The sequence below is a fragment of the Lynx rufus genome, unplaced genomic scaffold (genome assembly GCF_022079265.1).
Source record: "Lynx rufus isolate CCGP_SWC_20201006 ecotype Redwood Valley unplaced genomic scaffold, mLynRuf1.p SCAF_11, whole genome shotgun sequence".
Classification (NCBI taxonomy): domain Eukaryota; kingdom Metazoa; phylum Chordata; class Mammalia; order Carnivora; family Felidae; genus Lynx; species Lynx rufus.
The window spans coordinates 33,378,883-33,391,684 of NW_025814825.1; the positions used below are offsets into that span (position 1 = coordinate 33,378,883).

The 12,802-nt window shown below is 37.1% G+C and overlaps 1 protein-coding gene across 1 annotated transcript in view; it reads left to right on the top strand.

Moving 5' to 3' along the window:
- The window catches only part of TNKS2 (tankyrase 2), a 67,778-nt gene that overhangs the window by 14,761 nt on the left and 40,215 nt on the right, over window positions 1-12,802 (top strand). Inside the window, exons 2-8 of the mRNA XM_047073164.1 lie at window positions 920-1,144; window positions 3,621-3,716; window positions 7,150-7,186; window positions 7,354-7,429; window positions 8,006-8,100; window positions 10,247-10,313; window positions 12,206-12,392. Coding sequence (XP_046929120.1) covers window positions 920-1,144; window positions 3,621-3,716; window positions 7,150-7,186; window positions 7,354-7,429; window positions 8,006-8,100; window positions 10,247-10,313; window positions 12,206-12,392 — 783 coding nt within the window. The remainder of the gene's footprint in view (window positions 1-919; window positions 1,145-3,620; window positions 3,717-7,149; window positions 7,187-7,353; window positions 7,430-8,005; window positions 8,101-10,246; window positions 10,314-12,205; window positions 12,393-12,802) is intronic.

A 12,802-nucleotide genomic window follows, 5' to 3' on the forward strand; every position in this document is an offset into this window, starting at 1 on the left:
TTTGATATGGGGCCAGTCACAGCAGAACTGTGGAACATGGTTTTCTGAAGGAGGTCTCCTACCTAGAAAGAGGTTGCTTGTGTTGTGCACGTAACAACGTAGGGGCTCCTTTGAAGACACCTGATGTCACACTGTTGCCCAAGATCGCTTCTATTTTCATTGCATAGACTAACTGTAAGCAGATATTTTTTGTGTTGCTATCTCATAGTCCCTAATTTAGTGGAATCATTTTTTGAGATAGATGTGGAAAGAGATTCTAGCAAGAGTTATATACTTTGAATATCTGAAAATGTATGCACACTAAATATGCAGAACTCCATATTTGCAATTAGAAATGCCATTAGAGAGTGGGAAACATTTGAACTCTGGGCTTTCAGTCACTTACTTCATAACCTTTCTCTGAAGTTAGTAGTACACTTGACCCTTGAACAACGTGAGGGTTGGGGTGTTGATCTCTGTGCAGTCAGAAATCCACATATAACTTTTAACTCCCCAAAAACTTAACTACTAATAGCCTACTGTTGCCCACAGCAACCTTACTGATAACATAAACAGTCAAGTAATAATATTTCATATGTCATCTGTATTATATACTGTATTCTTAGAGTAATAACAAAGAGAAAATAAAATACATTTATAGTACTGTAAAAAAATCTGCTTATAAGTGGACCCATGCAATTCAAACCAATGTTGTTCAAGAGTCAGCTATACTACCTAAAGCATTGGAGAGTCCCTCTGCTTTCTTATTAAGATTAGTAAGTGATATATTTCAGACCCTCTTTTCATCAATTATTTGTTTAATTGTTGTATCTTTTGTTATTCTTCATCCAAAGACATTTTAGCGTGGCTAGTATTTATTGACACTAATTGATGTATTCTCTTTGGCAAACTTAAATGTGGATAATTTGTTTTCTTTTAGGTTTTGGGCGTAAAGATGTGGTTGAATATTTGCTTCAGAATGGTGCAAATGTCCAAGCACGTGATGATGGAGGGCTTATTCCTCTTCATAATGCATGTTCTTTTGGTCATGCTGAAGTAGTCGGTCTCCTTTTGCGACATGGTGCAGACCCAAATGCTCGTGATAATTGGAATTATACTCCCCTCCATGAAGCTGCAATTAAAGGAAAGATTGATGTTTGCATTGGTAAGTCTGTTTACTTTCCAGAATATTCTTGAAGTAACTATTCTGAATCTACGTTAAATTCATTTGTTAATATGATCAAATTCTGCCAGACTTTATTTAAATACTAGAGAATACTTTGTGATTTAATCTAACCATTATTTGCTGAGTGTCTGTTTTTGTATGTTATTGAGCTTAAGTTCCTTAAAGAAGAGAGGACAAAATTCCCATTCTGTAGAAATTTAGATAAGACACATGAAGAAGCAAGTAAAGTCATGATAGAAGTGAACAGAGAGTGTTAGAGGATACTGAGTACCATGACTGGGTTGGAGTCAAGTTTCTCCTTCCTGGAGTCTTTCCAGGAAGTTGTGGGAGAAAGATTGAAAAGGTAGGTAGACTTCTTTGTAAAAAGCTTTGAATTGCAGATTAAGGAGCTTGATACTGTTATGTAGGTAGTGTGAAATCATTGAAGACTTTGGAGGAGACAGTCTGGTAAGAGTAGTATATTTTTGAAAGAACGATCTGGTACAGTGCTGAGTTGAATGGATGGCATCAGAGAGACTAGCTTGGAAGCTGTAAAATAATCCCGATGAGAAATGAGGGCATCAAGGAGGGTTGTAGAATAGAAATGGCAGGATAAGTAAAGAAGCATTTGAAGGACATATGATCAGTTAACAAATGATACAGGATTGGCCTGATAGGTTGGTTGGTCACTGACAGAAAATTATAATTGAAAAGATTATTTGAGAGTTTTCATTAACCTGGTATTGACTTTTCTGAGCCTAACAGTCAAGGGTTTCAGACTCTGCTTACCTTAGCTCTATTTCCTGATTCAAAACAAGGACAGCTGAAATCCTTGAGACAGCTAGAAAACCAGTTCGGTGCACTAGGAAAAGTTCAAGTGCTCTATGCTGGATTTAAAAGTTGCTCTCTTGGGGCACCTGGGTGTCTCAGTCGGTTAAGCATCCGACTCTGCCTCAGGTCATGATCTCACTGTTTGTGAGTTCCAGCCCCACATTGGGCTGGCTCTGTGTGCAGACAGCTCCGAGCCTGCAGCTTACTTTGGATTCTGTCTCCTGCTGTCTCTGCCCCTCCCCCGCTTGCGCTATCTCAAAAATAAATAAACATTAAAAAAAAGTCACTCTCTCCTCACCCCAAAACCCCATATCGCTATTTATAACTATTTATACCAGTCCCAGCCTAGCTCAAGTTAGGTCATTTATAATCAAGATACAAAACACTTTACCTAGTAGCCTCTGCCCTGTTCTGCTTTCCTGTGTGTTATCTGAAGTTGCTGCTGCCCTCTGCTCACAGCCCTTTTCTAGTTCCTGAGTCATAGACCTATAAATCATCAGCTTTAATAATGTAGCATTTTCCAAATACGGTTATAGATCTGCACTGTCCAGTATGGTAACTGAGCACGTGTGATGCAGCTAGTCTGAATGGAGATATACTTTTAACATACCATATTTCAAAAACCATGAAAGAAAGGAATGCAAAAATCTCAATTTTATATTGATCACAATGTAAATATAAATGTTGAAATGATGGTATTTTGGGTATATTGGATTAAATAAAATATTGAAAATAACTTATCCTGTTTTTAATGTGGCTACTAGTAAATTTTAAATTGCACATGTGCTCACGTTTTATTTCTGTCGGACAGCACTATTACAGGTAGTGGTAGAGTGGAATGAATATAATAACCCTGTCAAAGAACAGGAGGTAGGCTTCCTGCTCTGCATGTATTTGCCTGTCTTTCACCAGCACTTAAAGAGTATGCTAGAATTTTTTTTTTAAATTTTCTTCCATGTTTATGTATGTATTTATTTCAAGAGACAGCACAGAGCCCAATGCAGGGCTGGATCTCACGAAATCAAGCATCAGCTGAACCAACTGAGCCACCCAGGCACCCCTAGAATATCTTTATATAACAAGTAACAGTAGAGAATATAGCTCAAATCTGTTCTTTTCATGTGCTCTAGGATGTAACATAGCAGTTTTGATTTGGGGTTTGTTAACCCTACAGAGTATTTTTCTTTTCTTTTTCAAAGAATTTACCTGTGTGATTTTTTTTTTTTTTTCCTCCTTTTTTAATTCCACAGATCCCTGTTCCCGGGCTTTCATAGCTTTGGAACTTCTATTTTTGTTATGGTAGGACATTCTTTGTAACATAGGCAGTGTTCCTTTGGAATGAGAAAACAAGCTTTTAAGTAAACTAGTCTTTTATTTCTTTATATACTCTGATCTGTCTTCAGTCACAGAGCAAAGGAAACCTGACATTAATCTTAGGGGACATTTATTTAAGGTGTCTTATACATTAAATAATGCAATATTTTCTATATTCTTATCTTTAAAATATAACATTTACCATACTGTCAGGTTATGAAAGGTCTTTAAATAACTCTAAGACTTCTGGACCAGAGTTTTTGAGAAAATGATTTACTAAAAGAATATTGTCATGGTTACCATTTTGAAAGGTAGTGTTTCTGTGTTGCAGTGCTCTTACAGCACGGAGCTGAGCCAACCATCCGAAATACAGATGGAAGGACAGCGTTGGATTTAGCAGACCCGTCTGCCAAAGCAGTGCTGACTGGTAAGCCAATGTCCTCTCTTTGGGTATTCCAGGAAGAATATAAAGAATTGAGCTCGCTAGGTAGACAGTCTGCTTCCTGCGGTTAATGATGTCAACTAGATTTTGAAAATGCTGTCAGTTCAGTTGTTAACTCTTTTCTACATCTGGACAGTTGATATTTGATTTTTGTGTAAGAAAAGTAAAGCTTTTCTTTTTTCTTTTTAAATTGGTCTTTAAATATGTGATTTCTGCCTTATTTTGGGTCAGGGGTGTTAGATAGTTGTGTGTTACTATCACGTATTCAGGATTTTTAAATGTCCCTGATTTTTCCAAGCAAAAATAAACAATTGGAACAACATCAAAATAAAAAGCTTCTGCACAGAGAAGGAAACAATCAAACTAAAAGGCACCCTAGGGAACAGGAGCAGATATTTGCAAATGACATATCTGATAAAGGGTTAGTATCCAAAATATATGAAGAACTCACAAAATCCAACACCCAAAAAAACAAATAATCCAATTAAAACATGAGCAGAAGACACGAACAGACATTTCTTCAAAGAAGACGTTACCTGATGACCAACAGACACGTGAAATGATGCTCAGCATTACTGATTGTCAGGGAAATGCAAATCAAAACTACAATGAGGTACCACCTCACAGCCTTACAGAATGGCTAAAATCAACAACACAAGAAGCAGCAGGTATTGGTGAGGATGTAGAGAAGAAGGAACCCTCGTGCACCGTTTGTGGGAATGCAAACTGGTGTTGCCACTGTGGAAAACAGTATGGAGATTTAACTCAAAAAGTTAAAAATAGAACTACCCTACAATGCAGTAATCACACTACTGGTTATTTACCCAAAGAATACAAAAACACTAATTCAAAGGGATAGGTGCACCTCGATGTTTATAGCAGCATTATTTACAATAGGCAAGATACAGAAGCAGGCCAAATGTCCATCAATAGATAAACAGATAAAGAAAATGTGGTGTGCGCGCGCGCACACACACGTATAACATACATACATAGATACATAAACACACACAATGCAATATTACTGAGCCATAAAACAGAATGAAATCTTGCCATTGACAACAACATAGATGGAGCTAGAGAGTATAATGCTAAGCAGAATAAGTCAGAGAAAAACAAATATCATATGATTTGACTCATATGAGGAACTTAAACAAAAGGGGGGGGCAAAGGGGACAAAAAGAGCAAGAAACCAAGAAACAGACGCTTAACTATACAGAACAAGCTGATGGTTACCAGAGGGAAGGTTGGTGGGGGGACAGGTTAAATAGGTGATGAGGATTAAGGAGTGCACTTGTTGTGAGGAGTATCAAGTAATTAAAAGCTTCAACAACAACAACAAAAAAAAGAGTAGCTTAAAATAAGTGAAATCTCAGAAATTTTTATTAGCCAGTGAATAAGGAAACATCTCATTTTGAAATCAGAGGATTTCTATTTCCAAGCTAAAGCTGCCTAAAAATGCTACTTTTCCAGGCATTGCAGTTGTTCTGCTAAAATTTTTTTGTGATATATATGGTTTTACAAGGTTCTGTATAGGCTGTCAGTTTATAAGAAGTTAAAAAAATAAATGTCCTGGGGGCGCCTGGGTGGCGCAGTCGGTTAAGCGTCCGACTTCAGCCAGGTCACGATCTCACGGTCCGGGAGTTCGAGCCCCGCGTCGGGCTCTGGGCTGATGGCTCAGAGCCTGGAGCCTGTTTCAGATTCTGTGTCTCCCTCTCTCTCTGCCCCTCCCCTGTTCATGCTCTGTCTCTCTCTGTCCCAAAAATAAATAAAACGTTGAAAAAAAAAAATTAAAAAAAAAAAATAAAATAAAATAAATGTCCTGATTTTTCAAGATAACATGTTTACCCTTTTAATATACTATTTTTTAAGGTTTTTTTTTTTTAATGTTTATTTAGAGAGAGAAAGAGAGACAGGTGGAGCACGAGTGGGGGAGGGGCAGAGAGAGAGAGACATAGAATCCAAGCAGGCTCCAGGCTCTGAGCCTGACATGAGGCTCAAACCCACAAACCATGAGATCATGACCTGAGCCAATGTTGGACACTTAACCAACTAGGCACCTAGGCACCCCTAATATACTATTTTTTTTAATGTATTTTAATCTTTTTCTTTTTCTCTCTTTTTTTATGAAACCCTTTCAAAAAGCTCTAAGAGCTCTAACCATTCCCTTTTCTAGACAGAGGATTCTGGCCATACCAATTTCATTACCATGAAGAGTGTCAATTATTGTTCTCGCATAACATATTCATGTCTTTGGAACCTCTTAGGATGTGTAAGGCTTAGTCTCTAGGTTTACTTAGACTGTCAAGCCTTTTCAAGTGGTAGTATCCACTTCAAATGTTTCTCCTTCATCAGACTGTTTCCTTTTAAGCAGCTCTCTGCCGTATTATTTTCTGGATTCTTCTTCACTGTGTGATCACCATTAGAATCATGTCCAGTCCAATAGTCAAGAGCCTGAGGGCTTGTGCTATGAGCTCTTGTGCTTGGAATTTGTGATATTTCTTCTGGTACTACTGAGAAAATTTAGACTAGTCCCTCAAAGGGGTTCTAGAAAAGTGAACTGCTGTAACTATAAATCCAGTGTTTACTTCCCCCTTCCCTATTCCATGCTATTGCCTGCTTTTTTCTTTTTAAACACCTTGGGGCTGAAAGAAGCCTTGCACTAGTAATCAATATATAATTTGCACTGTGGGCAGCAGTTTGGATTTTATTTCAGCAAATCAGTAAGCACTATCCATTAGGTTAATTTAAGTTATATTCATTTTAAAATTTTGTTTGTATTCGTTTGTAAATATGAAAGCTATAGGCATAAAGAGTTTATATTTGATCCAATTTTTATTTGCATATATTTAAGTAGCATTATAATAAATATAATTTTAGTGTTGAAAAATCTTCTGGATCCATAAAAATGTTAACAATATGTTCAGTTGATAATGCCGTAGATTATCTTTTGTTATCTCTATAATGTTGGTATATTGAATTTTGTTTTGTTTTACCTTTGAGTGAAGTTGTGGGTGCATTTTGTCTGTTGAACAAATAACATAATTGGTTTTAGGAAATTTGGAAAATTCTTTCCTTTACAAAAAAAAAGAAAAGCTCACCAATAACCTACCACCTAGAACAAACTTTTGAAAGTTTGGTTTATTTTCTTCTTGGCTTTCCTTTTTTGGTGAATATTGTTTTCATAAAGCTTCATTATGTAATATTGGATTTTTTTTTTACTTTTATAAAAATTATTCCATGTTCTTTATATAATTATTTTTAAACTGTACAATATTCTGTTAATTAACCATTTTCCATTTTTTGGAAATTTCGTTTATCTACTTTAAATATAGTTCATGAGGATCTTTATGCATAAAACTGTTACTACTTTTGTGACTCAATTTTCTTTAATCTCCTTTTTTCCCCTAATTCACAGGTGAATATAAGAAAGATGAACTTTTGGAAAGTGCCAGGTATGTACTGGTGTAATAAATACGTACCATGAATAACTTCATCATTAATTTTTTTTTAACAACAAGCAAACTTTAAAAGAGAATGTTTTTTTTAATAGTCACATATATGCCTCCATATAGGCTCTGATAAAGAATACAAATTACTAATACATTTTTTTGTGTGCTAGGAGTGGCAATGAAGAAAAAATGATGGCTCTTCTTACACCATTAAATGTCAACTGCCATGCAAGTGATGGCAGAAAGGTACTTCGTTTTGCAACTAAACTTGTGTTCATCCTCCTGGTAACATGAAAATGCATTTGTGTCACTAAAAATTTAAACATTTGATGAAGGGGCACCTGGGGGGCTCAGTCAGTTAAGCTTTCGACTCTTGATTGTGGCCCAGCTCATGATCTCATGGTTTGTGAGATCAAACCCCGCATCGGGCTCTGTTCTGACAGTGCAGAGCTTGCTTGGGATTCTCTCTCCCTCTCTATCTGCACCCCCCACCCTGCGTTCTCTCTTTCTCTCTCTCGCTTTCAAAAGAAATAAACTTAAAAAAAAGAAAATGTTTGATGCAAATGCTAATATTTCTTTTAAGTAATAGTTTGGATTCTTAAATTTAGTAATACTTTACTGATAATAAATATATAGTTGTTTGCTTCTTATTTAATAACGAACTTACAAACTTTTATGCCTTCAGTACATATGTTGGATTCTATAAAACCAAATTAATACCTTTATCAAGTTTTTTTCTGGATTTTTGGTATTTGGATTTTTACCTTTTCACACATTTCTGTAGCTATTATTTTAATTTCATTAATTTGATTAATATTTCAGTCAACTCCATTGCATTTGGCAGCAGGATACAACAGAGTAAAAATTGTACAGCTGTTACTGCAACATGGAGCTGATGTCCATGCTAAAGATAAAGGGTAAGTAAGCATTTGAAACAGATGAGGATTTCTCAGATGTTTCTGTCCTTGTAATAATCTCTGTAATCTTATAAAAATCTTACTGTTTGCTAAACGGCATAAACATTATTGAGTTTTTACAATATGCAGATTGCTCTCAGGAATCTGAGAATTATAAAATCGTAAAGCTCCCACTCATAGGGCTTACACTGCATTTAGGGAGAATGGAAAGATAGCTAACAATATAAGATCTCTACCGAGTGTGAGGTATAATAGAGATAGTACTTTAGGAGTTCCCAGGAGGGAACTCTCAGTGATGGCTGTAGTGGCTGGAAAATCCTTCAGGAGGAGGTGATACTTGACCTGGACTCAGTTCAAGAGAGCAGAGAGCTTAGGAAACATCTTTGTGCAAGAGAATCTGTGTGAGAGGAGGTGCTGAAGCATATATTACAACATCTTTAAGAAACAATGACTAAACCAGTATGGCTGAAGCAGATGATTTATGCAGGAGGGAGAAATGAAGTTTAGGGTTGGAGAAGTAGGTAAGAAGCAAGTTTTAGAAGACTTGGTATTCTAGCCTAAAGAATTCAAGCTGTGAGCTGTGAGCCATTGAAGGATCTTAAGTAAGGGGAAAATTTTTTCTAAAAGAGGGGTTTTAGGGGACACACTCTGGCAGGAATGTGTAGAGTAGTTTGGAGACAAAGAGCCAGAAGGAAAAGAGCAGTTAGAGTAATCATTGTAGGGGTTCAAGCACGATGAGAATCTATAATAATGTTGCAGAGGAATGGAAATGAAGACATAGGTGCAGGAGATATATTACAAGGTAAGTATGGCCAAGATTTGTTGACTGAATATGATGAATGAGAAAGGAATAAAAAGATAACTACATTTCAAATTCTGAAGCTGAATGACTGAGACCCAGTGATACACATGCTAAAATCCAGGAGGGAAATCTTGGAAGAAAACGTTGAGTTCCCTTTTTTTTTTTTATGTTTGTTTATTTTTGAGAGAGAGACAGTGAGCATGCACGAACGGGCGATGGAGGGGGGTGCAGAGAGACAGGTAGAGAATCCCAAGCAGGCTCCATGTAGTCAGGGCAGAGGCCAATGCGGGGCTCGAACTCAAGAACCGTGAGATCATGACCTGAGCCAAAATCAAGAGTCTGGGCACTTAACCGACTGAGCCACCCAGGCACCCCTGAGTTCACTTTTAGAACTCTCGGTTTTATGAGATGATGATGAGGGCTCAGGTAAAGAGAGCCAGTAGATAGTTGGGAATGAAATCGGTGCTCGGGAAAGAAATCCTACAATGAAAAATGGTGAGGAAAGCCACGAGCCTTTAAAGAGAGGACAGGTAAAATTAAAGGCTAAACTGTGAGTAGCTCTTCCTCACCAGCAGCCATCACGATAGTGTCTGTGGTAATTAATGAATGAGTGATCCCCAAGGAAGAGCAGCTTAAAGGTACAAGTCAGGATTTTAAGGTTCCACCGTACCTTCCTATACAGAAAGTTCTTTCTCCATTGCCATCATGAAGGAATTGGGTTTTAGTTTATTAAGTAATTTACCCTACAGAATCTGGAAAAAAAAAAGTTTCAAAGAGGAGCCAGTTTTTGAGCTCGGAGTCTGGAAAAGATTGTAGAAGCCAGGAGGGAGGGAAGTCTGTTCTACACCAAGGGGATAGTATGTGCAGAGGCATCAAGGGAACTGCAAGTGCTTGAGTGTACCATCATTGAAGGGTAAGGTTCCAGAAGGCCAGACCATTGCATGCCAGGGTAAGCAGTTGGAACCAGCTTTCAAAAGCAAGGAAGAACCAGTGAAGGGCATTAAAACAAGGAGTAACTACGTCAGATTTACCTTTTAGAAAAATCTGGCTATAGTTTGGAGGGTAAATTGAAGTGGAGGCTGTTTCAGTAGTATAAGAAGAAATAATAAAGGCCGTGGTGTTAGCCGTGCAGGAAAAAAAAGATGGATTTGGAAGCGACTTGGGAGTTAGTTAGGAATGTTAGAACTTAGTGCTTAAATGGGTGTTAAATTCTGTTCATTTCTGTTTGAAGGTCACAAAAGCCATTTGCTATTTAAATCTAAGTGTAAATTTAAGTTAATTACAATTACGCCTAGGGGATCTGTAATAACACAGACTTCTTTTCACCCTCACCCCATACTGTAGCGATCTGGTGCCCTTACACAATGCCTGTTCTTATGGTCATTATGAAGTAACTGAACTTCTGGTCAAGGTTAGTTCTCTTCTGTTTTTCTTAGAATTATAAAACCAATTTGAAATACATCGTATACCTGTTCACTATGTGTTTTCAGTGCTTGGTGGGTATGGAAGGAATATGTATAATCCTTATATAGATGATTTATAGGTCAGCATTTGACCGCTTTGAGGTTTATGAGGTACCATATGGTTTTATTTTATTTTTTCCAAAAAATTTTTTTAATGTTTGTTTATATTTGAGAGAGAGAGCGCAAGCAGGGGAGGGGTGCAGGGAGGGGAGGGACAGAGAGAGAGGGAGACACAGAATCCAAAGCTGGCTTCAGGCTCCCAGCTGTTAGCACAGAACCCAACACAGGGCTCGAACTCCCGAACTGTGAGATCATGACCTAAGCTGAAGTCAAGAGCCAGAGGCTTAACCAACTGAGCCACCTAGGCACCCCGGCTCTCAGTATTTTTTTTAATGAAGTATTTGTATGTACGTATCTATGTATGTATGCTATTTAAGTAATCGCTCCATTCCACATGGGCCTCGAACTCACAACCCCAAGATGAAGGGTCACATTGTCTTCCAACTGAGCCAGCCAGGTGCCCCCAGGACCTCCTTTTAATGAAGTTCTTAAACTGAAGTATATTTAGATGAGGGCAGCTAGGGTGAAAGGGAGTCTAGAAACCATCTGATAAGAAAGATGAGTGAAGGAGCTGAAGGTGTTTAGACTCAAAAAGAAAAACAAGAGTTGCTTTCAAATACTGCAAAGAATGTTGATCTCATTTGCTCCAAATATCAGTAGATCAAAGTTTAAAATACATGTTTAACTTAAGGTAGAAGATAACTTGTAATAAGATTTACCTGGTAATTATGAAAAATCATGTTAGTTGAGAATACCAAAAAGGGTAAGGAATTCATTTGTCTTGTGCAGGAATACTGTGGAAGGGATTGTGAGAGATGAGATTGAACTGGAATGACTTCTGTGCTCTGTCCAACTCCATTACTTGAAATGGCTGAAATTAAAAAGACTGACAAGGATGGGGGAGCACTAGAACTCAAACATTGCTGATGGCAATGCAAAAGTAATAAAGCCACTTTAGAAGACTATTTGGCAGTTTCTAATAAAAGTAAACCTATACTTACCGTATCATCCAGCAATTCCATTCCTAGGGACATAGCGTGTGTCCATAAAGGGACTCGTACATGAATGTTCATAACAGTTTATTCATAATAGTCAAAAACTAGAAATAGTCCAAATGCCCATCAACAGAGTAATGGATAAGTAAATTGTGGTGTATCTGTACAATGGAATGCTATTCAGCAATAAAAATGAACTGTTGATACAACATGAATGAATCTCAGAAACACTGTATGTGAAAGAAGCTAGACACAAAAGTACATACTGTGTTATTCTATTTTTATGAAGTTCAAGAACAGGTAAATCTAACATGGTGCTAACAGAATGGGGCCAGGAATTATCTATAAAAGGAGCGTGAGGGAACATTCTGGGGTAATGAAAGTATCCTATATCTTGAGTTGGGTGATGTTATCATGGCTGTATATATTTATCAAAACTTGTCAGATTATTCACTGAAGAACTGTGTTTTACCATATGTAAATTATACCACAAAAAAAGAAAAAAAATTAGAAATTGGAAAAGATGCAAGTTAAAGCTTCATTCTTAACTGTGTTTTTAACAATAAAAGAGTTAAATAAGGCCCTTGTGCATAGGCCTAGCAACAAGCTGCTGGTTTTCCGTGGGGGGAGAAATGTATTTCTGAAATAATTAGTTTGAAAAGTGAACTTTGAGAACATAACTTGTTTAAGCATGCATGATGTTAAATTATACAGTACTAATAATTCTAAACTCTCTTACAAATTGAACACTAAATATATGCTCTACCCGCCTCCCAATCCCTCAGCATGGTGCCTGTGTAAATGCAATGGACTTGTGGCAATTCACTCCTCTTCATGAGGCAGCTTCAAAGAACAGGGTTGAAGTGTGTTCTCTTCTCCTAAGTTACGGTGCAGATCCAACACTGCTGAATTGTCATAATAAAAGTGCTATAGACTTGGCTCCCACACCACAGTTAAAAGAAAGATTAGCATGTGAGTATAAAATGATGAATGTTCAACCTCGAATATTAAGATACCAATAAACTAAAAATTTGTTCTTTCTCACTGTTTTTAGAAATTTTTAAATAATAGCTATGATACCCTTAGCCATGGGTATCTATTGTTGTTCGTGCTAGCATATTTAGTCACTTGGAGGTTTCTACTCGAGAACTTCTAGTCTTAAGATGCCGTGAAAAGAAAATATATTTGTATTTGTTTTTTCAAGTCAAGTTCAATGCTTTTTATATGTATTAGTCTAGATAGTTGGTATGGGTTTGAAAAGAAAGAATTTGGGTTTTGTTCCTATCTTTGGTGTGAGTTTCTGATTAATCTGCCATGAAGTTACAGTGTTATTTGTAGGATTGCTGTCTTGTAAACATAGTCCCCAGATTTTACCATCTAAT